The sequence below is a fragment of the Lepidothrix coronata genome, unplaced genomic scaffold, assembly GCF_001604755.1.
Source record: "Lepidothrix coronata isolate B3197 unplaced genomic scaffold, Lepidothrix_coronata-1.0 Scaffold42, whole genome shotgun sequence".
Lineage (NCBI taxonomy): Eukaryota > Metazoa > Chordata > Aves > Passeriformes > Pipridae > Lepidothrix > Lepidothrix coronata.
Window position 1 is genome coordinate 656,357 of NW_016690222.1, and position 27,883 is coordinate 684,239.

Below are 27,883 nucleotides of genomic sequence, written 5' to 3' on the forward strand. Positions count from 1 at the left end.
GCCCTTTGAAACCTGAGAACAAAAGCATTGCTAGAGAGGAAATGCAGTCTAGGGACTAAAACATGGGACAGGGAGTCAAACTGAAGCTCTGTTACCCATGCTGCCATCAACATAATATCTTGGCCATTTCAAGCAGAGATGATGCAAAAGGCTCTTTCCATCAGCCTCTTGAGGCTTTGGATCAGATCCAGACATGCTGCACCTGAGTTTGTTCATTTCTCAAAATGTGTGTATGTGTGTGTGTGTAAATGCTTGCAAAGGAGCATGGTGTAGCAATTTCTTAAAGAATGAATTTCTTAAAGCATGAATTAGGAGACCACGAAGTCCCTCATAATAAAGGCAGTGTATTAGGATGAATTTATGGTGCCTATTACTTAGGTGATCCCCTGCATGACCCCTCAGTTACCCCCAGAAACACACACCTAGCAGTGCTTACCTTCCTCTCTTCTTTATGTTTTTTCTTGGTTTTGCTCCTCTGCTCAAGCCACATTAAACCTTCAATGTGATTTCCCACCCGTGCACTGTGCATCTTCCTAGCATATTTTGATGGGAATTTCATCTAATCCTCAGCTGTTAGTCCCCTTCCATTTTACCAGATATGTCAAAAGAACAAGTCTCTTGTTTAGGTTGTAAGGACTAGGCAGCCAAGCCTGTTGCTCAGTTTAGTCTGGCAGCATGTCAAACATGTTGCTAGTTCTTCACAAATAGTAAATGCTAAAACAGTCACAGCTTCCCAGTGGTTCTTTGTGCTGATAGCCATTGCTGCGCCACTAAAGTCACCCTGTTTCCTGATGTTACCATTGCACATTCCAGTCCTGTCCTTAGACCAGTGAATTTCCAGAGACCCCAGCTGGAACACTGTGCCAGTCTATCGGCTAAATTTTCCTTAGAAACATTTGTGTTCATATTCCAGATTACAGTGGCTAAAAAGTGCAGGGACCATCCAGGGCACAGATTCTAAGCCAACCTGTCAAGCAGGAGCCAGATCCATGGATATGTCCTCCTTTTCTGTCAGTCCTGCAAGGATACCACAGAGCTGAGAGAGGACACCCTAAAGAAAGTGGGGGAGTCTATCTCCAGATACTGAAGTTGTACACATTGATGTTGATTGTGACCTGTTCTTCTCCTTGTAGAAACTGTACAGAAAAGAAATCAAGCCGCCTTTCAAGCCCGCAGTGGGACGGCCAGAAGACACCTTTCATTTTGATCCAGAGTTCACATCTCGAACCCCCACAGGTTAGTAAGGTGGCACATGGTAATGTAACTTTTCAGTTAGTAAGTTCATTCTTCCTTTCACTTACTGTTTCAACGGGGTCTTAAAGTCAGATCACCTGTGGGGTTACAGGGTTTGACAACATCCAGCAAGAAGCAAAGATTACTTTGCATTTCCAAGAGAAGAAGCCCATAAGCGTTTCACCAGTTTCACATTAGTTTGTCTCCAGGAAGCACAGATTTCACATTTTTAAAAGGAATAGTAACTGTTGATTTGCTATTTTATTCCTCACCATTGCTTACACTAGCTGAATTAAACTATTTTAAATTACCTCAGCTTCCAAGAACTTTGCATCTCTACAAGTCAGTATATAATTATATATTTCATAGATGTTTTATTTAATTATGAAGTCCCATAGACTATAAACTATTGGAAGTTAGTATGTGGTTAACAGCAATGAAGAATCATCAAGTCCTCAGATCAGCAGAGTTACGGTTATGCCAACAGGAAATTTGACCCACAATATTTAGAAAGTGCTTGCAGTGAGAATGTTGTTCATGTAACTTCTATCTCCTAATAGGAATATCACACTTTGTGCACTATATATGAAGGTGATTGTTGCACAAAACTCCATCTTTCCACTCTTTTAGTGGAAAGCAAGAATACCGGTAATGTCAGAGTAGTAATCCCACTTATATTTCCTCTTGCTAGATATGGATAAGTTACATTACATTTCCACCTGTGATATTCCTGTGTAAAGAAGTATTTATTTACACATTCTAAAATATAACAATTTAATTAGCTGTTGTTTGTAAAACACTTCGAAGATGGTAAGAACTGTAAATATCACATAGCATTGTTGTAATAACCAAGTATAAGGTCTCAAGCTCCAACCTTCAAGTTGCCCCAGAACTGTTGCAGTGAGAGTGAAAGACCATTGCAAAAACACCTACATTATAGCACGTAAATCACAGCTGAGATTTCCTGTCGTTTTTGTTCAAGCTGATCATGACCTACTCCATTTTTTTCTTAAAACTAGCCCTAATGTCTATTCTAGGCCTGACCCAAACTTCCTTCCATGGAGTTTGAAATAACGGTATCTACTCTAAATCTTTTATCAATTGGTTCCTATTTTTTTTCTGGTAAGGACATGCTGACTTATGCAAACTCTAAAAATATTACACTCTGGTTTATATGTGTCCAACTGGAACATCCACCTGTCTCCAATATATGTTGGTCATGTTCTGATGTTCCTATCCCACTGCATGGAAACAAATGATATTTGGATACTAGATATTTCCATCCTCTGATTTTAGCTTTCATTTAGATTTCGGAGGAACTAATTTCTCTGAAATATTGGAGACTGCAAACCAGTCTGATCTGGAGAGAAGTGCAGTCTCTGGTGCTGCTTTGGGAAGTCTCACTGACTTGCAGAGAAGCATTAAGAATTTGGATTGTTTTGGTAGTTCACACTTCATTGTTTGTACTCATGCCTGGGGCTATATTTTACACTCTGCATGTTACTACTGTTGCTTAATTCAGTTTGATATGTTGTACAGATTCTGACATGGAAGTTTGGTCTTCAGGCAGTGGCTGGGGTGGGCAGATGGCCTCACTCAGTTCTGCTTTGGGCTACTGTGGAAAGTGGCCTGAAAATCAAATCATGTCATTTCAAAATAGGTGTAATTGAAAGTGTGAATGCCTTTACACTTCTAGAATGATGGAAAAGCCCTTGCAAACTGGCAGGATATTTTGCAGACCCTGACTGTTGACTGGTTGGGTCAACCAGAAGACGTAAAGAATCACAAAAGTGTGTAATACTGGCTCATATTGCCAGTGGAATAGAACAAGAACCCTTTTTATTTTGTGTTTTTTTCTATCCTGACATAGACCCCAAACAAATAAACCATGTTACTGAGATACCCAGATGGAAAGCATTGTTGTAATTCCTGCTTCATGATCATGCAGTTGTGTTTCAATGAAGCTGTCAGAAAGATACTACCAAGGAGGGGGTACAGATACATATTGCACTCTGTCTTAAAGAATGAGTTCTCCTGCCTGAAAGCAAGTTTATGTCAAAGTTTTGGATCCAGTAACTTGCCAGCCCAGTGATTTTATGTACCTCAGAAAGTTTATTTGCCCTTGAGATTGAAACAGCTTTCTCTGGATTTCTAACCTCAGATCAAAGTGTGCCAAAGATGTGGTTTCTGACACTGAAAGTTCATCTCTATGGGTATAGTTTCACATTACTTTTTTTCAGAGATTTTTCCAAGTCGAAGTTGCTTTTTCTGGCCACTAACTTCCTGAATTCACCACTGTGAACCCACATCTCATTTGTGGTGACTCACCTCCTCACAGGGAGCAGAAGACTGAAGAAATCTAGGTTAGAAATAATGATTTGAACAAGGATCAAACCAAGATCATTTTTGTGATCCAACTTAGATTTCAGTCCACAAATGCTTGTACTGTTGTAATTGATGGGCCAGCATGCTGTAACCGGCAGGAATATTTTAGGCTGGCTTTACTGCTGAGAAAAAGATAAGTAAAATTGCACCTGAAGTATCTAAATATCCTCCTCTGTAAATAAGATAATAATGTTTGCTAACCCCAGTGAAGCATGATGAAGGAAATTACTTAAGATTTATGAAGCCTTTGAAAACCCTTACACTTAGATGCTCTAGTGGAACAAAGCATTGTGACTTTCACAGGGAGAAAGATAACCATTATACAAGATTTAGCTCTTCAACTTTGTCGTGGTAAATCACATGTCGCACTGGAGGAAATGTGAAGGGAAGTGAAGATAAAAAAACAACTCCCCCAAAAAAACAAATAAAGGTCAGAAAATTTTAGTACCGTAGGTTTTATAATACCCAGCCAGTTAGCAAGGAATGGTTTCCAAAGTGACTCTTCTTGCTTATGAAAATACCTGGGATAAAACATATACTGGGCAGAAAGATCTCTTTAAAGCTTTTCAGAATTTTAAGTGAAGCACAACTCTTCTCTTCTTGCTTTGTCATGCTGTTTCCTTCACTGTGGAGTGGTATAGGTACTAGGAACTGCTCTCTGGTTATTTCGTTCCAAAAATAATTCAAGTTTTTCTGAACTCCAGCCATTCCTCCCCTAGTTTTGCCATGTCAGGGGAAGGGATGGGAAGAAAATCTCCATGACTCTTAGTTAAAACAATCCTAGTTGTTTTGTTCACCTGAGGACAAGTCAACCAGTGTCTTCCCTGGAGTAGGTCCCAGCTCCTAAATCTGTTCCCTATAAGAAGATCCCTATAAGGCCACAAACCACCACTACTAGAGTATTGTGCTTTAACGCTTCCTTGTGTCTTCTCTACATTCTCCTAACTCACACAACATGCTACTAGCTTTTGTAATGTCTGTAGTCAAGTTGTGCTGCAGAGGACAGATATAGCAGCCTGCAGCTTTTTTCCACCCCCTGGAGAACCTCTACTAAGTCAAAAGATGCCCTGGCTTGAGTCTTCTGTCTCTCTCTCCTAGCCTCACTGTACCTTTTCTGTATGTGTGGACTCTTGGCAGTACTTTGCATAAGAGTGAACGTGCACTTTGAAAAAAAAGTCTGTATCCAAGAGGAAAAATCCTTGCAAACAATATTCCTGCATTGTTCAAATCCAGAGGAAAGGAATGGAGAAGGCACACCAAAGTCTTGATATGGAGGTGAATTATATTCACATGTATTTGCCAGTTTGTCAGGATCTACTACTGACTGGTGGGTGCGGTGCTATTCCTGCTGTTCCTTCATGCAGCTCATGAGGCCATTTTCTTCCTTCTCCGACAGATTCCCCAGGTGTTCCTCCAAGTGCCAACGCTCATCATCTTTTCAGAGGGTTCAGCTTTGTTGCCTCCAACTTGGTGCAGGAGCCTGCACAGCAAGATGTGCACAAAATCACTGTTCACCCAATTGTGCAGGTACTGATGCTGACATTACACTTCACATCTGATGGGCAGATACATATGTGCGTAGTGTATTTAAATGGACTCAACATTATCACTGGTATTTCACAGATATCTAGTGTAGGTAGGAAGTGTTTACATGCAGTGTGTAGGGGGTGGAAAGTCAGAATTTTTCCCCAATGGCTTTTATTCATAAGTTCACGTTCCCCACAACCTTTGCAAAGAAAATAAGAACTGCACTTTATCACAACTTAAATGAAAAGTACTTCTGAATACCGAAAATATTATTCCAGTTATGCACGCAGGGCAAGTATAATGAAGTGTTGTTTTTTCACTGAATGCATGTCATTCCCAACAGTTTTGTCTTGGATTATATGACGCTGTATTGGCAAAGGGGTTTAATGAACTGCTGCTGTAGGTTCCCACAGACACAAGCTCCAGGGTGTAAGAGGCTACCGTACTCCTGTTGCTATTTCACAAAAGGCTGGGTGTACTCACCTAAAGCAGGGTGGCTTGATGGGGGAAAGACTTGCCAGACGCTTGGTGCTTTGCTGCCATTCCGTACAACATGCTGTACAGTTGTTGTAATTTAAATGAGAAATAAATTGCTACAAAAGGCTCAATGCATCAGATGGTAAGTGAACAGGGAAAAGAACTGTGCTGCTTAAATATGCAGCAAATTTTCTCACTGGGAAAAAGTTTCTCTCCTACCCACAACCAGAGGTGTACATGCCTCAAGGGGAGAGCCCTGTCTGTGGTTTTCATCCCTATTTTAATAATTTACAGCGGACTATGTTATATTCTTAAAGATACTATTATGCAACAGTAAGTGAAATGTTAACCAAGCAATTACATACCAGAAATGTTATACATATTCCTGTGATTTGCTTTGTAAAAATGTATTGAATGTCTTATAATGTAGCAGGTTCTTTGTGGACTTGGCTAGCAAGGTTACATATTTAGACAGAGTATTATCGGGGATTTTTAGAGCTGCTGGTCATCCAGTCCTGGGATGGAATTTACAGCAAAGCCTTAGATTTGGGTTTCACCATTTAACTAATCCACCTGCCCAGACATTTTCCAAAGGGCATGTGAATTAATAGATTAAAATCATAACCTCTCACACAAAATCCATAATTAAACATATTCTGGAAAAGACCTCTCATTGTCTGGAGGCACCCCTCATATGTGGGGTATCTCTTTTGAAGACTATGAAGCCACTAGTATCTTATTAGTCTTCTGCCCTCAGTAGTTAGAAATAAGTTTATATTATCAAGACATGTGGGTTTTTCAGGAGATTTGGGCCCACAGTTTCCTTTGAATTTCTAATAGATGTTGATTTTCTGCATTCCACTGCAGTTTTGCCATTACTCCTACATGGACAGCTCCATCTTGTAGACTATGAAAAGGTAAAAAGGGAGAAGACACTCTTACTTGTTTAACTAAAGAGCTTCAGAATTTTTTAACTGGACTTAGAAAAACTGCTAAGGACAAGAGATATCTGTGAAGGAGATGAGAGCAAGCACCTCCTTTAAGAGGAGGCTAATCCGTACTTTTACATATTCATGTTCTGATTACCTTGTTTCTTTTGTCTTTCCCTGTAGCAGTTACATGGGAACAACATTCACTTTACAGATGGATATGAGATCAAGGAAGACATAGGAATTGGCTCCTATTCAGTGTGCAAGAGATGTGTTCATAAAGCTACAGAAACAGAGTTTGCAGTGAAGGTAAGAAAGCCTCTGGTAGATGCCAGAAATTGGCTGAGACTGCTCTGCCAGCCTGGGCACCGGTGTAGTCAGTGGATTTTTTGTTGGCTGATTTCTTGTTGGCAGGTGTAGCTTCATTTTTTTTTCTCTTTTGTAAGACAATAGGTTTTATGATAAACTTATATTATTTCTCACACTTCAATCTCATCAAGTAAAATTCCTGGATGGAAAAAAACCTTTGCAGCATGGTTAATCATTGTTAATCACTTCAGCCATGGTCCTTGCAAACTGGGTAAGATTTTTAACAGCTCCTACATTACATCATTGTAAATAAACAAAATAACATGTAAAACTATTGCAAAATTGAAATATCATGTATTCTACTTTCTCAAGTTGTTTAGATCTGACATTTTTTATTGTAATTAGACAGATTTGTCAGTGAAAACCATGATCACCTACAGAAACTCAGATTTCTTTTTGTCTGCTTGACATTCAAAACCAACATGCTATCCAAAGGAGCAAAAATCAGTCTTCTGCAGAGATTTAAAATATTGATTTAGTTGGATGTTAAAGACAAGTCAGAGTTTTAAACATGCTATTTTCTTTAAGAAAATGTGTAGCAATTAAAACATTCATGTTAGAAAAGTATTTAATGTTTTTGTTCTTATACCAAAACGACACAAGTTTAGATTAAATGAGGAATTATTATAATGATTTTGAAAAGACAGGGACAGTTAAGTCAGATCCTTTCATTCTGTAGCATCTCTTGGGAACAGGTTGCAGTACATAGAGAAATGTCTTTACCAAACATGCAGTAAATAAGAGGATCTGGCTAATTGCCACTCTACCTTTCTCATTTTAAAATTTTAGAAAAGATACGTAAACTTTACTAATAAATAAGATTGTGTCTGCTATTAAATAAGATGATGAGAGCTTAGGGAAGTGATCCAAACTGCAATTCATGAGATAAATGAACTCCAAGTAGTAAATAGAATAATATTAAACATTTTATTCAGTCTTATTTTCTTTTACTGGACTGATGACAATGCAGTAGCCATGAAAATCCATGAAACTTTTGGTGTTTCCCCATGGTGGCCACAAAAATCTGGAAACCTGAAATGACAATCTGTTGATGCCACTGTTCAAATAAAGGTTGATTTTTCTAGGCTACACCATAATTAGGAGCACGGACCTACCAGCAGGTCTGTGGGCTTGCATGTGATTGTGCTAATATTTTCATTTCATATTAATGGAAAATTTAGAGTTTTCCAGGGTCCAGGTTATTTGTCAACAGATGGCATTACGTTGTAGTAGGTATAGTAGTATTAATTCTGTATAATTACATTGCATCTGTGGTGAACAAAATGTATGCTAAATTAAAGTAATATCTTTACTATTTTATTTATATCAAGTATTGCTGACAGTTTTATCAGTGTAAATACAGCCAGTGAGAAACCAAAACAGAAGAACCTCAGTACTCAAAGATATCTGTGCCTGAATCTGAACTGCCTGAACACCAGTGGGTGTTTAGAGAACTTCAGAGGATACAGAGCAAACTCAATACATGTAGACACTCAAAACTGCAGAAAAGTTCAATACTATAATTGCTAGGTTTATGGTCTTTTTATTCTTTTCTTTCTCCACTCATGATGATTCTCTTCTTGTCACGTCAGTATGTTTTGATTTTGACTGCCAGTGTAGGCAACACGTGCAGCACCTCAGTTTCTGTCACAGTGTGAGTCAAATGTGTAGCACATTTGGGGTTGGAGACACTTGGTGGGTTTCTGTTTGTACTATCTTTCAAGCACATTTAGTGCTGCCTCTTTAATTATTACTCCTACCAATATATTAATTTTACTTTTCTTTCAATGTTATTTTAATTTCATAATAAGATTATATCATTTTGTTATCAGGGTAGCTCACTTTCAAAAAAATTGCACAATGCCACCCATTTCCAGTAATTAGATAGTACAGAAATTGCAACTGATATTATCATAATTATATATCAGTCCCTTTTGACATGCATTCTTTAACTGTCTCTATAAAAATCACTGTAATTAGGCTCTTTTGATTTCTGTCAGTAAGTATAATTTTTCTCAGTGCTCTCTAGTACATAGCATTCACAGGAAAAAGTATCTGCAGTGATTGTGTGATAGGCAGCAGCCCCACTTGCCTTGCACCACCTCATTAAAAGCTCCTTCTTTCAGATGAACTGACAACCCATCAGAGAACATCATCCTGTCTCCCCAGGGGAAGCTGGTGATAGGAAAAAAGTTAAGGAAATTATGTAGTGGCATCACTGCAGGAAGACACACATCATGTCACTGTGTAAATAAATAATCCTTCCATGGAGACTGCCACTCACCTTGTTTACTATTGCTGTGTGGTGCCATACTGAGGCAGCAGAGTACCTAGCCAGAGTAACTTGAGTCAGAGCTACAGTCAGAAAATCCACTCAGGAAAACGAAACTTTTCCTAGGCCAGAAGCAGAATATATTTATTAAACTGCAAAACATTTCAGCCCTTTTCCTTTTGCTGGCCAGCCGCTACTAATTGGGGGATATCTTGTAGAGATACTTAGATGTCTAGCAGTGCAAAGAAGTTCTTTGCTGGTGTTGTAAAAGCACTTGAACAAATCTGGAATTTCACTCGCTTAAGAGTTCATTTTGATTAGACACATCACTCACTGAGATGCTTTTGGAATTTCCCCTGGACACCTCTCTGCACCTATAGGCAGCTGTGCTTCCTATGTAAATCCAATCATTGAGCCTGCAGAAGAAGAGAATTTTCTTGCAACCTATTCCCTCTTCTTCCATGCCATCTGTAAAAAATGAAATGCTAATAATAAACTCTAAACCTCTTTTAGACATGCCCTTGGGTTCCTGACTGCAGTGATTCAAAATTCAGACTTACATTTCCATTTCTGAGAGCATTTCAACACCATGCAACAGAAAACTGTATAGACAGCCAAATTTCCTGCAAACTGAGTCTACCCTGAAACTAGTAGCCACCTACCTGGTCAGTGCAGGTAGATGTTGGTTTAGCAAGTCTGTGTATCATATTCTACTGCTCTGAGGGTTTCTTTCCATCTCATTCCCAAGTGAAAAATACAAGTACATATATTGTTCATTCTTCTGAATCACAGAATCACAATATATTCTGAGTTGGGTGCTGGTAGAAAGAAGAGATATGGGGAAAAAAAGAGTTTCTCCTTTGATGGACCTCTAATGTGTTTCAGATTCTTCTGCTATAATATTGATCATTCTGACTGAAAAATGCCTAATGGTTTTTAATAGGAAAGGGAATATTAATAGTTACAAGCTTCACATGGGTGAAATGTAACAGTGAGGTCAGAAGCAAAGCAAAATCAGATCAAACTACTTCAGCCACATCAGTATCTAGAGAAAATAAGTCAATTAAGTAAAAGAATGATGTTAGAGGAGATGAGAGGGGTTTCTGTGGGTGGAAGAAAGTTTGCAATGGAAGCCTAAACAGATTAAGAGCTCTCATTTGGAGTTCAGAGTTCTTGGTGAATCAGATTTTTCAAAACCTGCCAGAGATTTGATGCCATTAGCATATTCCAGATGTTTTTCTTTACTTAAAACCATTGCACAGCTTTCAAGCTTGGAGCACTAGTGAAACTTTCAAGCTGAATTTTTAGATGTGCTTCTTACTGATGCCTGATTAAGTAAAATTGAAAAGGACTTGATTGCATCTTCCTTTTTCTAAGGATTTATCTGTTTAGATTGACTCCTTATCCCCAGGAGGGATGACTGGTGGATAATAGCCAAGTAGAAACTGCTCCTGCTATGGACTTTTCTGCCCCCAAAACAGTAACTGCCCCAGCCCAGACACTTGCAGAGGTGGGTGGTTTAAGTGCCAGATTCAACACCTTGATGTCAACCGTCTTCTTCTCCAGGTCACAAGAATGTCTAACTGATTAAGTCTTGTGGATTTTTAGTCCCTCCATGCTGCTAGAGCCAGGGCAAACAACTAGGTAAAAGCACAGGGTATGCATTTTCCCCTCCTTTGAGGAAGAAAAACATAGATATAGTCCCTATTGACAAGTCCAATTTTGCAGATGCCAACATTACAGTGGAATTTGGATGTCAAAACAAATGTGAATTTCATGACTTTTTCCTATCTCTGTAATGTATTAACCAGCTGTTAGGCTCCAAATGTTCCAGAGTTGTGAGCAAAGCCAAAGTTTGCAGTCAATGTCTGCCACTGGGGTACAAGTTAGTGTATGCTAGAGTCCTAGTAAGTCCTACAGTTCATATATAATTCTGGTAATTAGCAAGCACTGAAAGCACACCTATCTAGCATGTTTTGTATAGGCAGACTGGAGAGATGGTACATTTTAATTAGCTACAAAAATACAATACTGGTGGAGAAGTGATGTTAAAATGCTGCCAATAAATAGAAATCAGTACCTTATGAGAGCTGGTTTAGTACACCTGTGCAATCAAACTTGTTGTATACCTCTATTTATTTGCTAATAACAGTGAGTGACGTAGTCAGCAAAACTCATATAAATTCCAGAGTTGTTTCATAATTTCTTTGAACTTTATTTTCCTCTTCCATTGGTGCTTCACAGTTATGGTTTGGTTGTTTCTAGGTGGTTAGCCTAAGTAGATAAAATTGCACGCTAACGTGAAGACAGGAGCTTACACAGTAGTATTTAGTGGCTCTATAACATTTTCGCCTTATCAAATTATCTATGAAGAGCATGTCTTTTGCCTCTGAACATCATACCAATGATTCTGAAAGATACTTTCCAATATTTTTTGAGAAAATATCTCTGACTGCAGTCTCTCCAAAAGGTTTGATTCCTATTTTACTTTCTGAATGATATGTAATGAAGCTGTTCAGTGTAGTCAATAATTCATAGGATGGAAATACAAATATTTGAATACCAGTATCAGACAAGGATTTCATAAATACGTTCCTAGTGTAGTTAAAGTTTCATTAATAAAATTAAAAAGCAAAACCTATAGATTTCTCTCTTACTAACATTCCTGCATATAAGTGAGCTTTTCCTGTAGTACCTACTAAACCCTGTGGGACTATGTGCATTTTTGGTATTCATGGTTTAAAACAGAATATAAACAAATTAGAGAAAATATATAGCAGAAAATATGCAAGAATTACAAGGCAAGCTCTATCTAGAGAGCTACAAATATGTATGACATAAGACAGACAATAATCTGGTGGGACATAATCAAAATCTATAAATATCTCTAAGGTGATATAAATGATAGATGATAACCATTTGGCTGCTAAAGACAAGACAGAATGTCTTGAAGCTAAAAAAGGGAATTTCAGAAAAGAAAAAAAGTCTGATTGTGAGAGCAGTTGGTAAAACAGACTCTTCAAGGACATGACTGAGATGTCCTCCCCCCTCACAGGCGAAGAGGTTCGGTTTGTCATATTAGTGGAAATGTAGCCTTACAAATGCAGGGTCAGAGGTACAAGACCCCTTCTTACCTTGATAAACTACTGAGAACATCTAGCATGTTCTGCTCAAAATTTGGTTTATAAAGCTGGGCATCAGGAAATACTGTGGTCCAGACACTTCAGTAAAAAATGGTTTTGACTGTCTGAAGCATACTCAAGTTTCTTGGCAGTGTGGCACCAGATTCTGTAGGCTTTAGGGTGCCATGTAGGAAATACAGGCTTTTGAGGAAATTTAAGCACAAATCTGTGATATTCTTTGAACATCTGTAGGGTAGGCTGTCTTCTAGAGTGCTCTGCAAAGAAACCAGCATTAATAGCCCTAGTAAGGGCTAGTTATCATACTGAGTGATTACAAACAGCATGGAGGGTGACCTCTAGATATGATGGAAAAAAAGAATGATATACAGTAAAATGGATGAAGTAGCAAAGGAGTAATGGATAAAGTTGTCTAGGAGGATCTTATGTCTGATCTGTGAGAGTATTTTTGAAGGCTTTCTTGGTTTCCCCATTTCAAACAACTTTATCAAAGGGCTTGACTTCCACACTGGACCAGGGCCACTCTGTACAATTTCACTCACCACAGTAGGAGGTAACATAGCATACTTTATATGGTGTCCTCATTTTTTAAGATTTGGGTTTACTGAAATACCTGCAGAACTTCAATGAGTATCACTTTTCTACTGTTTTGATTTGAGTGTGTTCAGATAGGAGTTGCACTTGATGATCCTGATGAGTCCCTTCCAACTCTGCATATTCTGTGATTTCTTCCAGATACTCTCCCCATAGAAATAAGTCAATTCTTCAAGGAGGCACTGCTCAAATACGCAGAGCCCAACAGCTTCAGAAAGGATAGGCCAATACAGAGTGCTGGGCTCTGCTTGAAAGACTTGGGAGAAGGCAGGGCAGAGAGGCAGGGGTGACCTGAGCACTTCTCCGAGTAGCCAGCTTGTTTCTAGCAGCGAGAACCATTGCTGGTTTTTGGGGTTAATGGGATCAAAGCACTGATTAAGTCTTAACAAAATAATCAGAAAGGGCAGATAGAAATACAGAAGTATGTGCAGGCCACGTCTTAGTCTCAGCTTCAAAGCAAATCTTAGATGTGCAGTGGTTGTACATCCCCTCTGGTGTAAGGATTCTTGCAGCCTCTTTCCCATTTGGTCACAAAGCTCACAGTGTCTCTCTCCATGGCATGGCTGAACCTCTGAAGAATGTAAAAATATGGTGTTTCTTTCTGCTAAGTAGATCTTTTCTGAGACCTAGGATCAGGCAGCAGTTTCTCTACAGCTTAATAATATGTTTCTCTTAGCTAGCTTGCTTGCCAAATACCCAAAGTATTTTGGACAAAATTTGGTCCTTCATGGCTCTGTTTCTCTTTTGGGGCCACTCAAACGATGTTTCTTGTATTTGTCTTCCATATTGATGTAATAATTTTCCCCTTTTATAAGTTCTGAATATGATACACTGGTTTCCAAAGCTTTTTGTAAAAGAAGATGGGAGTAGCACTGCAGTTATTTTACGGGCTGAAAACTCATCAGTCTGATCCAAGGATGTGTGCTGAGCAGAGCAGACTAAAACACAATGTAGAACCTTTCCCACCAAGCTATTCTGCCTCCAGAACTGCAGACTTCTCCCAAAAATGAGCTTTTCTGTTTCACAGGTGCTATTGGAATAAATTTGTTATTGTTTCTGCAGTGCTTAGAAAATGTGTACTACCATATTTAATTAATTACCAGGTACTACAGTACCAGCTGACAGCTTAGGAGTGCCAAGTCAGCAAACAGTGGCAGCAAGTGGGCATGGTCTGTGTGCAGAAATGTTTAGTGTCTCACCTGCATGGCTTGATCTGATGGGTAGTCCTTATTTCAGAAAATTATTGCTAATTAGGCTTGTTTCTTTTAATATTCAGTTTACTATTTTTTGAAAGATTTAAGCATGGATAGAGGGAATGAATTTCTGGAGCTAATCAAAACTAATGGCAGAGCAAATAGTCCCTCAGAAACTATCAGGCTTGGAAAAGTTCTCCTTGGAGACATCTTAAATGTAAAATTATACCATGTCCTTTTAAATAATATTAGCCTTTCCGCAGTGATTTTCATCCACATCCAGCTTGAGTAATTTGACATCAAAAAAGGAATCAAATTAAAACAGATGCTTGGCGTGAATATGGCTTATTTTTAGAAGGAAATATTACTGAAATGGAAACCTGTACATTTTCCAGCAGCACAGAACTGCAAAACTCTGTTTCTGTGACACTTGCATTGGAATTAATATTGTAGGCGAAACTGTCAGGTTAAAATCTCTGCGTGCTGTCACACCTCCTTTCTTCAGAAGAGATGCAAATCCCGCCTACAGTCAGTTCCACTAGTGGTGCCCTGAATTTTCAAATACATCATAGTGTACACATAATGTGAAAAGGGATACAAATTTAATTCCCCCTTTGCTCATCCCTCTCTTCCCAGCAAAGAAAAGGATTTTTCCAGAGAGTATCACATCACACTACGTAATGAATCTGTTCCTAAAGGTGATTAACCCATGCTCACACTCCAAACAGACTATAGAAATACCTTCGAAGTATGTAATAGAAAATAAAGCAGCTTTAAAAAGCGTATGAAACTCTCTTCCTTCTCCATGCTTTTTTTCACAAAGCCGTTAAAAGTTCCCACATGCTGGTCAAAAGGAGCTTTACATCATCCTGCTTCCTAAACACACTGGCAGCCTCAGCTGTGGCCATTCAGCGTATTGCAAGGACCAGGTGTCTGCCCTGACCTTCTACTGGACTTCTTGTTGCTGTAGATGGAGCAGCAGATTGGGACTATGCCAGTAGCTCAGCTTCCCTGCTTCACACCCCTGTGTCTCAGTTTCAGCTTCCAGGAAAGGTCACTTGGGGCAGATGAAGACAAGGCAAACACTGATCCCATTTGGACTGGGGACAAAAAAGAGCTATGCCTTATGCCTCTGCAGCATGATCCACTAAAACTCCTCAGTCAAAGCCCCACAACCTACCCTGTACCTGTGCTGTAGGTTGTACCTTTAATGCTTCCCAATATTTGTGGATTTTGTTGTGCAATAAGTCTACTAAAATAAAATGGAGAATTTTTGCTGCAGTCTGTGGTAGTGGCAAACACCATGGTGTTAAGGGTTAAACCACTATGCCAATACTAGGTACATTCAGCTTCCTCAAGAAGGGAGATACCTACCATCACCCATTTCAATTGATGTGATTTAGACAGAGCTTTTGAGTCCTGTTTCACTGAAGGGGAATAAATCAAGTCAGAGCCAAGCAAATGTTTTAATGCAGTCTCGTTTGTTCATTAAAGATACTCAAAGTCCTTTCTCCCCAGCACAGAAAGACCCAACAACAGACAGCAGTTTCCTTGCTGCTAGCTCCAGCTTAGCCTGACAGGTGCCCTGTCCTTTCTCCTCAGGCTCATATCACTGCTCTTCCCATCAGTGCATCTCATGTTTCTTTTCTGTCTTCTTTCTCACTCTCTTGCTTTTCTCTCACCTTTTCTTTTAGATTGTTCATTTTCCAGACAGCAAAGGCAGTTAAACTGTCTCCTCCTACCTCTTGCCTTTTTCCAGTCTCACAATTGTAGTGATGGAGAACTCTGTGTGAGAAACACAGCCATTCTCCATTCTCCTGCACAGTCTCTCAGGTTAATTTCAGTGTTTGAAAAGGCAATTTGTATTAACATGACTGGCTCTGTGAAAATGGATTAGGGGGTGCTCACAGATACCATTTCTTTGGCAGGGCTGTAAAGGCTGTAAGTCCCAGTTGGTGGGTGGTATCAAACAACTGAGAACTCGTAGCATCTTCTAATGGCATAACTAGGTCCAGAAGAAGAAATTTATCTACATGGTTGGAAGCATGCAAATACCTTCACAAAACTGCAACAAGCAAATATAAATATATACTGTCTATGTAGTTGGTGTGCCAATTTCAACAAGACTTTACCATCATAGAATTTTATTGATACTCTCTTTTATTTATCAATCCACTCTGGTAAGGCTGAAGTCATTGAAAACCTGTTAGTAAGGGAGAATTGGGTGATTTTTTTCCATGCAGAAGACTTGCAGAAGGACTTCTAAAAACTGGCCAGATGCATTAATTAGGATTTTGGAAATATTCTCTCTTGATCATTTCTTTCTTGATACAGAAAGACTTCATTATTATCCTTTAAAAGAACTTTTAAAATATCATTTAATTCTTAGCCTAAATCCCACTGAAGAAAATGCACCTTTTTCTTTCAGTTAGTCACACAAAGGGTGTGATAGTCAAAGAACAAACAAGTCCCCTATTAGAAAAAAGGACACTATTGATTGAGCTGCATCCCTTTTACTCTGGAATTGTTTCATACCCTGTGACGCAAATGAGTTTCCAGGCAATCCCTAGGTGTCCAATACATAGAGAAAAGTCTGTTTGCTTTATGTCTCAGTTTCTTTCTTTTCTGAAGGGTAATAGAAGACCCTTTGGCCTCATAGCTCTTCTCTGCCAGAGTACAATTCATGGCTAGATTTCACAAATGAAGATTTGGGAAAAAGTACAATAGAGCTTGTATTATTTATACATTATGATGGCTTTCTGAGCTGGTCTTCACCACACGTCTATAGAGAGAAATAGAAAAGTAGCATCATCCCATAATACTCAGAATCCCAGGACTAGTAGCTGAGAAGATCTTCCCTTAATTTTGTAACAGAGGGTGTATATGTATACATTTTAGTTAAGTTCAAATCAGAATTAATTTACTATATAAAAGACATCATTCCTTGCACAGGAAGAGCTGCAGGAGGTTCATGGGTTGTCACAAAAGAGGAACAGAGAAGAGTCTGTCTTCATGCAAAACACAGTGTCTCAGAGGAAACAGGGACCAAGGTGTCAAACACTCTTTTTTATCACAAGAAATATTTAGAAGTTGCATAGTTTTGCTCAGCTTTTAATCAGGGTTTAAGAGTGTTATTTCCTATCTAAAATTCAGACAGACATAATTTAGCTTGTCATCATCCAACAATAGAGCTTGAAAGCTACTAGATAGCAAAAAAATTGATTGATTAATAATAATGTGAATTCTGAACAAGAGCAGACAATTTCACAAGCTGTGGTAATGTGTAGTCTCATGTAGGAAGTCTGATGAGACTACAGCAAACCTGTACCCAAACCTGTAATATTAAATATGGATTTTTTTTCTTTCTAGCATTGCATTTTCCAGTATATAGGTAGGAAATAATCCAGAACCTTTGGTCCTCGTTAGAGCAGAGTACCTAACAACAGGCTGGGCTTGGCAATACAGTCTGAAAGCACATCAGAGATGTGGTATTAAAATGACTTTGAGGACCATACCTAACTGCTACATTGGTTGGATGTGAAGTGCTACATACATTGTTGTCTGGTCTACACAATCTCCAATGGTTCATTTAGTGGACAAAGCTAGAACCTCTCCATATGCAGAGGTGGACTGACAGTAGAGATGATCTGTAAAAATTACAGATAATTAAATTCCAAAGTAGGAGCAGAAACAATAAACAGTACCACAGAAATGGAAAGCTAAGTGCCAGGTACAGATGTCTGCTCTGGTAGTAGTTCACTGCCGATCAAAGCCCATGTCTCCACCCTGGGAGAGCCCAGGGAGGCATCAGAGCTCACCACAGCAGCAGCCAGCAGATCTTGCCAGGTCCCCTTTAGAAAGAAGTAGGAAGAAGAGCACCTTAGTTTGTTTCCAGGAGGCAGAGCACAAGCACAGATAGACTTTGTAATGCCTCTCTCACTTTCTCTGGCAGTCGCTAAGTCTGACTTAGTGAACACTTTTCAAATGGTGGTTGAGGATGCTTCATATCTCTTGATAGTGACCCACTACAGGAAGGTGGATGTGCATGTAGATAACTATGTAGGATTGTGGACAAGGTGTTCACAGTGATTTTGTTCTTGGAGCCCAGCAGCCTGGATGTTGTTATCTGGAGAAGGACAAGTATGCACAAGTATGGCAGAAGCCACATGCTTTTGCCAGGAGGCCAAACAGCCAGGAGGCCGGCTGGCAAGCATGGGGAAAGCATGCCGGGGGGGCCGTGCTGGGGCTGCTTTTGTCCTGCCTCTGTCCTGCTGCATCTGCACAAGGTGCCCGAAGTATGCTTTTCGTCCATGTTATGGAACACTCACACTGAAAACTGGAAAGTACAGCTACAAAAAAAGCACTTAACACCCATCTAGTGAAACCACTGCCTTTTTGCTGACATAATTTATTTCATTTAATCTGATATCTTTTGAGAATTTTAGAACTACTTATGAATATCACTGGAAGGCCACAATGCATCTTCCTTAGTCCTTGTGTTTAATAAGGGACACTGGACCTGCATTTTACTGCAGCTCATTTTGGCGCTATGGTAGGGAAAGATTTGCAGATATTCTGGGAATCCAGCACCTCATGTTGTGATACAGACACCTCTGTGTGCAAAAGGAGGCAGCAACCACTGATCAAACCTCACTGACATGGCAGCTTCCTTCTTGGCAAAGTCTGGCGTAGATTTAACGCTCACTGAAAGGATTATCAAGCACTGGAACGAGCTGCCCAGGGAAATGGTGGAGTCAGCATCCCTGGAGGTATTTAAAAGATGTGTAGATGTGGCACTTGTGGACATGGTTTAGCAGTGGACTTGGCAATGCTAGCTTAATGGTTGGACTTGATCTTAGAGATCTTTTCCAATTTAATTCCAACTTGATTCTATGGCTTTCTGAAAAAGAAGACCAGGAGAATCAGGTGTCACAGTGGAGCTATGGGGCATATTTAAGGAACTTCTGTGGCCATTGCAGCATCCAAATAAAGGAATTGTGCATATTGCAACCAGTCTGAAATGATGAGAGATTTCTGCTAAAGTTGAGAGACTTCCTCTGCTGCTTTATCAGTCATGGGCCAAATGTGCATCACAGGCACACTGAAAAGAGGCACTATCAGGGTGACAGTCTCTTGCTGTAGAGAAAAAAAATGGCTCTGGTCTGTCTAACCAGACTGCCCAGGGACTGAAAGGAATTTGGCAGGTCCTTTCACAGCTCTGACAATGATTTGTGGTGCAGTTTGGGGCAGCTTGTCCATCTAATCACTGTATCACAGCTTGCACACACATTAAAGCAAAAAGTATGCGTATTTAGGGCCTGTCTTGCAATTTGTATTTATATAGCATATCGTGAATTAGAAGCATTACATGTCATCTACTGCTGTTGCTACTAAATCAGTAGCAGACTGCTGTAGGTTATGTTGGTTTTAGTTTTGTGTCAATAGCTGAGGTTATTTTTGGTTTGAATCTTTTTTTAGGCCGTATGTATGCATTTATAGTCCTGCATTATTAATAGTTGCATAAAATTTTCCACAGCTCTGGATATTTCCTTTCACAGGAAACTACAACAGAAAAGAGATCTGGAATATATTGCTTGCTAAAGTAGCATAGTGACAGTAGTACTTCACACAGCAGTGGTAATACTTACCAAGGTAGATTCTTCTGGTTTTTACAAGGCAGGCACATGCAAACAGGGGCACATGTGAGTAACTCCATTAACCTGACAAAAGCTATTAGTTTAGCTGAGGAAGTGGCCCTGAGGATCTTTTTGCATGTTAGAGTTATTGGTTGAGTGGGACACATTCAGTCACTGTGGTTGTACTTACGAGGAGTCAGTTGATCAGGGTTCCATTGGCTTCTTGGTAGGATCTCAAATAAACTGCGAGACCAACAGTATTTTAAGGAGAAGTTGCTAGCAGAATTCTTTTCTTATCAGCTTCCTGTTGCACCTTCATTTGTCACACTTCTATTAATTCAGAGTCAAATCACTGACATGGCTTCACATGCATGCCTCAGCCATGGACAACTACTGACCATCATTATCACTGCACATACATGTCAGTCATGATGACTGTGAAACCTCTGATATACTCAGCTATGCATTTTTATGGCTGATGCATAAAATTCTAGACATGTACTTAAATGTGTATCACCATAATTAAGACATAAAAAATGCATGCATTTTATAAAAAAAGCAGACAGGCTCATTAGCAAAAGAGGTTTTTAAAAAGTTGTTTCCCTGATAACACCATCATTTGTAATCTGTGCTCTGTGCCTAGTTATTGGAGAGAACTAACCACATTTAAGGTTGGAAGCCTTGAAATCCAAGACAATAATGAATTTATGATATTCTGAAAATGGCACCCATTCTATTTTGGTACACCTGTTATTCTGTACTGTATTTTGTATACACCTGTACTGCTGCTGTTTCTTAGCAATAAGAAATATTGCCGAACTACTGTACTCCTAATGAGTGAGTCTTTTGCCATTCCCTGTGCAGTTGCATTTGAGATTCCAAAATGTAGAGATCTCCCTTGTATTATTTTATAGCTATTTCTTTTTATTTCATATTTATCATTTAAATCCACAAAGTGAGAAACATAATCAATGCTCTCAACTGGGCAAATTACTAAAGCTCTTTGACTGACATCCAAAATACAGGTAACAGGAGCATTGCGAAGTCAATGTTATTCTAACAGCTGGCTTTCTGTGCAGTGATGCACTCTGAGCAGCAGGTGTCATGTTTTTCTGAGACCTGCTGCTATGAAACTAAAATGTTTTTATGTCTCACTGTACTCTCTGATAAGGCAAAAGATGTTGATACATAACATTACATATCATTATAACAGCATGGCCCAAAGAGCCAAGTGATTACCAATAGCTTCAGTGCAAATCTCCCCTGGCAGAAAATGTCATTTTCACTTCTGACAAACACACTTGATAAGTAATTTTTGTTAATTTATCAGCAGACATACAAGCATATGTCAATATTATGATTCTATCCATTTTTTATGTCAAAGAGGTAATTTTAAAGCTATGATTATTTTAAAACTTTCAAGGTTGTTTGGTTTCTAAATGACACTTCTTGTAAGTGCCATTATTTATGGGTAAACAGAACTATAGGCATCAAAAAGAGGGCCTACGCCTCCAGAGTCTAAACTAATTATTGCTCCATCTGGCTTTGGCAGACAGTCAACATGGCTCTCATTTGCACACGGTTTGAGCTGTCCTCTCCTAAAATAATGATTAATAGAAGAATTTTAAATATTAATTTGTTTATACTGTAGAAATTGCTTGGTTTGCACTTAGTGCTGCAAACTGGTGTTGGACTAACTGTGCTTCATTTATTCCAGATAATTGATAAGAGCAAGAGAGACCCCTCTGAAGAAATTGAGATCCTCTTGCGATATGGACAGCATCCAAACATCATTACTCTTAAAGATGTGAGTAGTCTTTGAGCACTTCAGCATTAAATGATTTTCGTCTTATGATCAGGCCCACTTATTAGTCCATGTCTGGAAAATTCTTCAGCTGAAGGTCAGAGCTAAAACCAGACCCATTGAAATCAAGGTAAAAAACATGACTCCACAAATTACTGGATAGCATTTGGAAAGTCTGGTCAGGTTATATATTCTCCAGTTACTGTCTAACAGACTGTAAATAAATCCAAAGGGGCACAGTGCCGGAGAATGACAAAATGTGTTTGGTTTTGAAGCACTGTTTAAAAGGAGATCTCCCTAGCTGGGTGTTTCAGTGCACATTGCTGAACCCACACAGTGGTGCTGCTGGACAGGGGATGATCTTTCATGAGTAGCAGCCATTCCCATGCAGCCTGTGGTATGTGCTTTGCTAGGAAGAGGAGGGCTCGCAAAGTCCCTAGGATTTCCCCCAATAGTGTTTTAGTGCCAGGGACTATTTACCTTCTACTCAGTTAGCCTGAGAAGACATGAGGGTATTTTTCTTCAGCATTTCATATGCAAAATAACCTTCACCATGCATACATACAGTAATGACATTTAGTCGGAGATGTTTTACTTAGGCTGCCTGCAGTCTCACCTAGGGTTGTCCATACCATGTCAGATCAGAGTTTACAGAACTAAGTCCTGCTCATGTCTGTGCCCAGTATGTTATGGTTTAGACTTTAGAGAAGTAGATAAAAATTTTCTAATTTCATGCTCTCAAGAAAGTCTCACTTAATTCCTAAGTGTTAAAGCGTATCTCAAAATCTGTGCAAAAAAAAGGTTTTGTAGCCCTTTCCTGCTCATTATTGCAGTCCAGGTAAAAGATTATGACATGAAAATGACTGTCTTCCAGTTTAAATGACAAAATGTCTTTTACCCCTTACCCTTGACATTGAAGATAAATATATGTTGCAGTTGATGTCAATGTATTCCCCAGAATTGCAAATAGAAACTATATAATATCATTAGGTGCAGGTCTTGGCCAACAGTATAATACAGTTCTTTAGCTGATCATGACTCAAAGGGAAATATTGATATTTTAAATGGCAAATGTTACCCTGTAGAAGTGTAAAGAGAGAACACTACTGAGAAGGAGGCTTGGGTGAGAGCCAGCAGACATTTGGGACTGTGTGAAGTGGTGCTGCTTTTAGCAGCTTGATCTGCTCTGCTGGCATGGTAGTAGAGAAAGAAAGCTACATTTCTGTGTGGACAAATCAGCAAGCTGCTACAGACACAAGCAAAAAGTGATGATTAAGTAATTTTTAAAATTTTCTGTTGTTAAGCGTAATAAGTACATTTCCCACACGTTAGCTGACATTTTCCTCTTGCAACATCTCACACAAGCAAGCCAACACTGTGATTAAAGGACCAACATTTACCAAGTTAATGGGTCCAAAACATATATTTATTCTGTTACTCTTCCAGGTGTATGATGATGGGAAATTCGTGTACCTGGTGATGGAGCTGATGAGGGGAGGTGAGCTCCTGGACCGCATTCTTCGGCAGAAGTGTTTCTCAGAGCGGGAAGCCAGCGCTGTGCTGTGCACCATCACCAGGACTGTGGACTACCTGCACTCTCAGGGCGTAAGCATGACTTTTTTGGCTTAGCTGCATCAACCTTCTTAAACTCCAACTTCTAGAAATAGCAAATACTTGTGATTTTGATTCTCTGGAATGTAAATGGGGGGGGAGCGGGGTTCCCTCCAAAAAATGTTTCTCCATATTTATAATTACATTTGGTTTGTGAAATAGGGTCATAGGCTTTCTATCCATTTTCCCACTGAGCAGAAAGTATATTGAAGTGGCATTTTTATTCCCACACTACAGTGATTTTGAAGTTCATGTACCATGTTGAGATATCACTTGTTTACTTTTTATCACAGTCATTATTGCAGTACCTGATCTCTTAACAGAATTTCAAATAGGGTTGCTGAATCAGCAGATAGGTAGAAAATCAAATGCTCAGCTCTCCAAATGAAGTGGCAGTTTGAGCAGCTGATGGGAAAGGCTTCTGACATGCTATTAAAAGCTGGCTTTTAGAGTATAAGCTCTTTATATACAGCAGTTTGAAAATCTCTCCTTTTCTGCATTTCAGGGACAAGCAGTTTGGATGACTAGTCAAATATTTGCTGCTTTTCCTGCTTCATGGTTAAAACAAATGCATTTTTTGATTCGGCTTTTATGTTTTCATGATAATTTTTCAGTCTTGTTATAACAAATAAAGGCTGTTTTCCCACCACTGAAATGCAGCATATCTGGTAAAATGCACAGTCTTGTGAAGTTGTGTGAATACATTTTGAAATCAGGAAAAAAAAGTCTCTCCTTTCAAGTGTGAGCCACTCAGATCTACAGTCACAAGAAGACCTTACACACTTTCCCCCTGTGATGTGATTTCTTCTTCAGCTTTTAGCTGAGTACTTCAACCCATCATGTTCCAGGAGACTGCCACCAAGATGATCATACAACAGCCCACTCTGACTACACTGAGGAAAGTTGTCCCCCCTTAAAGCAGCAGCCTCCATCTTGATAAACCAGCACAGGCTGTCAAAGATTTTATTTCTCATTTTAACAGACTTTAACCTTTTTTATTTTCCTTCATTTGTCCAAGGCTTTTAAGTGAATTTTTTTCCAAAACTTAAATATTTTCAGCATGAGCTCTTGACCTACCTCGACCAGCAGACCAGGAATGGCAGCCAAGCCTGGATGCTCCCTGACCTCCTCTTCTCACTTGTTTCTCGCTTCTCTTTCTTGTTAAGGTGGTGCACCGAGATCTCAAGCCAAGTAATATCCTCTACATGGACGAGTCAGGAAACCCAGACTCTATCAGGATCTGTGACTTTGGGTTTGCTAAGCAACTGAGAGCGGAGAATGGGCTGCTTATGACTCCCTGCTACACGGCCAACTTTGTTGCCCCTGAGGTAGGATCATGTTTCAAAGCCTTCAGTAGTGACTGTGTCATAGGAAGCAGTCCTTCCTCCCTCTCTCCCTTTTCCTTGCTGCCTTTACAGGAGGAACAAGGCAGAAACCAGGCTACTGGCACTTGGACAGTCTCTATTACCATAAATTTCCTTTTCCTGGACTTGTCATGGCACTTGTTTTTCTTCTGACAGAAGCTGGTATCTGTCTTGGACTGACTTACACAATGCTTTGACTCATTACTGGGATAAATATCTTTTCTCTAGCTGCTTCCGATCAGACAGTGCACTTTCCCTCTAGTGCACTGTGTCAGAGCAGGATTAAGGCTTAAGAGGGAAACCTTGATGTCAGGAATAAAATCTTCATGTCAGGTTGCCCAGGGAGGTTGGGGAGTCTCCTTCTCGAGATACCCAAAAGCCATCTGGACACAACCCTGAGTAGCATGTTCTAGAGGACTCTACTTGAGGTTGGACTGTATGACCTCCAGTGGTCCCTTCTAAACCTTCCATTCTGTGATTCTGTGATAGGACTAAAAAATCCTTGAATAAAATCCTTATCATGCTGAAATCAGTCAGAGTTTTATTGTTGACTTCATTGAGCTAAAGAAACATCTCTCATCTTGGGCTTTCCTAATACCAATCCCCCCTGTTATGGGAGATGTAGCAAAGGGTTGCTTTCTAATTTTTACAGAGAGGGAAACAGATGAAGACCGAACAGCTTGTCCCAAGCATAGGGAGAACGTCTGCGTCACTGGCAGGTCCTGCTCCTTTCATGTAGGCCTGCGGGAGTGAGCTCAAGTCATACAGCAGTTTTAATGGTTTGGGCTTTTCCCTGTGTTTGACTCTTGAGATGTTCATAGCTGCTTCCTTCTGATGAAGGAGCAGCAAGTTAGTTTCCTGGTTAACTGTCCATTTTTTGGAGCGATGAAAATCAGAAATGTTAGTACGTTAGTACACGACTTCAAATGTGTGTCTTCCTCTGCTTGTTATGGTCCATATAAGAAAAACAAAAGACTATTGTCTTTCAATACTACATCTGTCCTATACTATAAAATACCAATGTCTCTCAGTTGGTATAATTCAGCAATCTTTTCTTCCCCATAAGTCTCCTTCATCCAATGTTCATCTATATGGTATATAACTGGGAAGAGAAAAATGGGATGATCTTTCCATACAAAGTCCTATCATGATACCAAAAGTTAATGCCAGGAATCACAACCTTCCAGCATCAGAAAGAGAATTTGTTACATTAAGACCATTGCCAGGACAGTATAAATTCAAAACAGGTTTATTTCAGCAAAGAGGTCTTCTATGGCCAAGAAAGATTGGTTTGTTATTTTGTTGCTGTTTGGTTGGGTTTCCATTTCAGAAATGGGAATGAGCTTTTTAAAATTTATCAAAGTACATAAAAAAGTTCTGTAGCACCTCAGCCATTCAACTTCTAAACCAAAAAATAATCATGTTTGCAAGATTTGAAGCACTCAGATTTTCTCTGAGTGCTTCAAAAGCACTCTGCTTTTCTCTTCTCAGAATGTGCTTAAAATAGGTGTAGCTATTTTTCGTCATGGGCTATTTTGTGTAGTGTCTAGTCACAAATGTTGCCAGCCCAGTGTATTTTCAGATCAGACTCTTCTGATTCAAACTGAAAACAGAAATGACTGTCCCAGATATTCATGATAAGTAAGACAGGTCCTGCTGATGCAGGAGACTTTGGAGATTAATTGAAACATTACCAGAACTGGCAGAGAGCTTACATAAAGCCTTAAGTGCTTTTATATTTTACCTGTGATATAATGCTGCCCTCCAGCCAAGACTTGACTTTCGTGTTCCCCGTCTAAGCCCCACTGCAACATCTGCCACGTGCTCATGAAACTAATCAAGGAGGCAGAAAGTCAGTTGAGCTGATGACAAAAAGGACAGTGACAGAAGAAGGAGGACATATTTGCCCACTTGGATCTCCCTGTATTTTGGAAACATTTAGTCTGGGGTTTGATGATAGCAAGAGCAAAGATGAAGGCTACCCGAGAGAAAGAGGCACGCTGCCACCTAGTGCGAGTCATGCTGCATGTGGGGAAGGTAGCACCGGGCTCTTGCCCTACTGATGCAGTAAGGTCCTTTTGGATTGAATAAAAATATTTTACTCTGCAGTTTTCCTCCAATATACATGAAGAACTACTGTTCTGCCATTTGAAAATATGAGATTGTTTGTTAGCTTTTGTACCTGTATGCATTGTCACAGCTGAGAAAAACCTGTTTTTATAACCTTGTTAACCCAATAAGTCAAAGCCTCTAAAAATAAAAGGGGGTTGGATAAATACCTGAGCCATTATCAGAACTGGATGAACCCAGGGTATCATTATCTCCAGGGTACCCATTCTCTCCACAATGCCCTACCAGCTTGTGCCTCTATTTCATATCGCACTGAGTTCTCAAGGTGACCCAGACCCCTTCATTGGTGATAAATTCTTCAGCATCCATTAACAGCAAGACGCCACTGCATGTTTTGCAAAGCTCTTTCCCCAATTGATTTATTTCTAAAACACATGCCTGTTTGTGTTTCATACCATCTCCTGCCTAGATCAAACACCAGTCTTTTTGGCCAAGGTTTCTCACGCTTCCTTCTGTCTGCTCAGTGTTCTCATTTTAACCACAATTGCACAGACCTGCTGGAGGTGTTTTCAAATAGCAGTGACACTAACTGATAACTCACTAGATCCTGTTGTTATCTTTGGGGTGAAGTTGCTGCTGATAAAAAAGTACTTGCCAGCAAAGCTTTCCCTAGGCAGCGGCACAGAGTGAATGTCCTTGTTGTATAGCCCTGCTCCTGCAAACTGAATGATAGCACACAGCGACACCTCTCCATTATTTTGAGGTTGTGTAACCACTTGCTTAATATCCTGCTCCACTAAGTAGCATCACTGCCCGGTTTTTCTGTCATTTGCCTTGGACTTGGTTGCTCTTGGTTATTGGAGGAAAACAGCAATGAAGTGAAAATGTAACTGTTCAAAACACAACGAGAATGACTATATGGAAATATAAATGTTGGGTATTCAGTCTCACAGGTGAAGCAAGAAGCAACTGGGTTTGTCAAATAGCAAAGAAGTTTTTCCCATAAAAACTAACATTATAGAGCAGGAATGAACGCAAGAACTAAAGAAATAAAAACAAATATAACAGCCAGAAAGCCTATATATGATGGGCAGGAGAGGCAGAAGCAGGATGTTACCAGCTTTGTCAAGAGGAGGAAATGTGGCTTTTTCTCTGTTTTTGTTGTTGTGGGGGTTTTTTGGTTTGGTTTTATTTTTTCCCAGGTAGCAAATGTTCACTCAGCAGCATACCTGACAGATGGTTGCTTTACTGCTCATCATTTATAAAATCTGTCAAGGCA

At 39.6% G+C, this 27,883-nt stretch overlaps 1 protein-coding gene across 11 annotated transcripts in view; it reads left to right on the plus strand.

Moving 5' to 3' along the window:
- RPS6KA2 (ribosomal protein S6 kinase A2) overlaps positions 1–27,883 on the plus strand; it is a 289,256-nt gene that overhangs the window by 250,910 nt on the left and 10,463 nt on the right. For all 11 annotated transcript variants that reach the window (XM_017813724.1, XM_017813729.1, XM_017813731.1 and 8 more), the window contains 6 exons: positions 1,134–1,236; positions 5,015–5,145; positions 6,735–6,860; positions 21,473–21,562; positions 23,006–23,164; positions 24,337–24,498. In XM_017813724.1, coding sequence (XP_017669213.1) covers positions 1,134–1,236; positions 5,015–5,145; positions 6,735–6,860; positions 21,473–21,562; positions 23,006–23,164; positions 24,337–24,498 — 771 coding nt within the window. The remainder of the gene's footprint in view (positions 1–1,133; positions 1,237–5,014; positions 5,146–6,734; positions 6,861–21,472; positions 21,563–23,005; positions 23,165–24,336; positions 24,499–27,883) is intronic.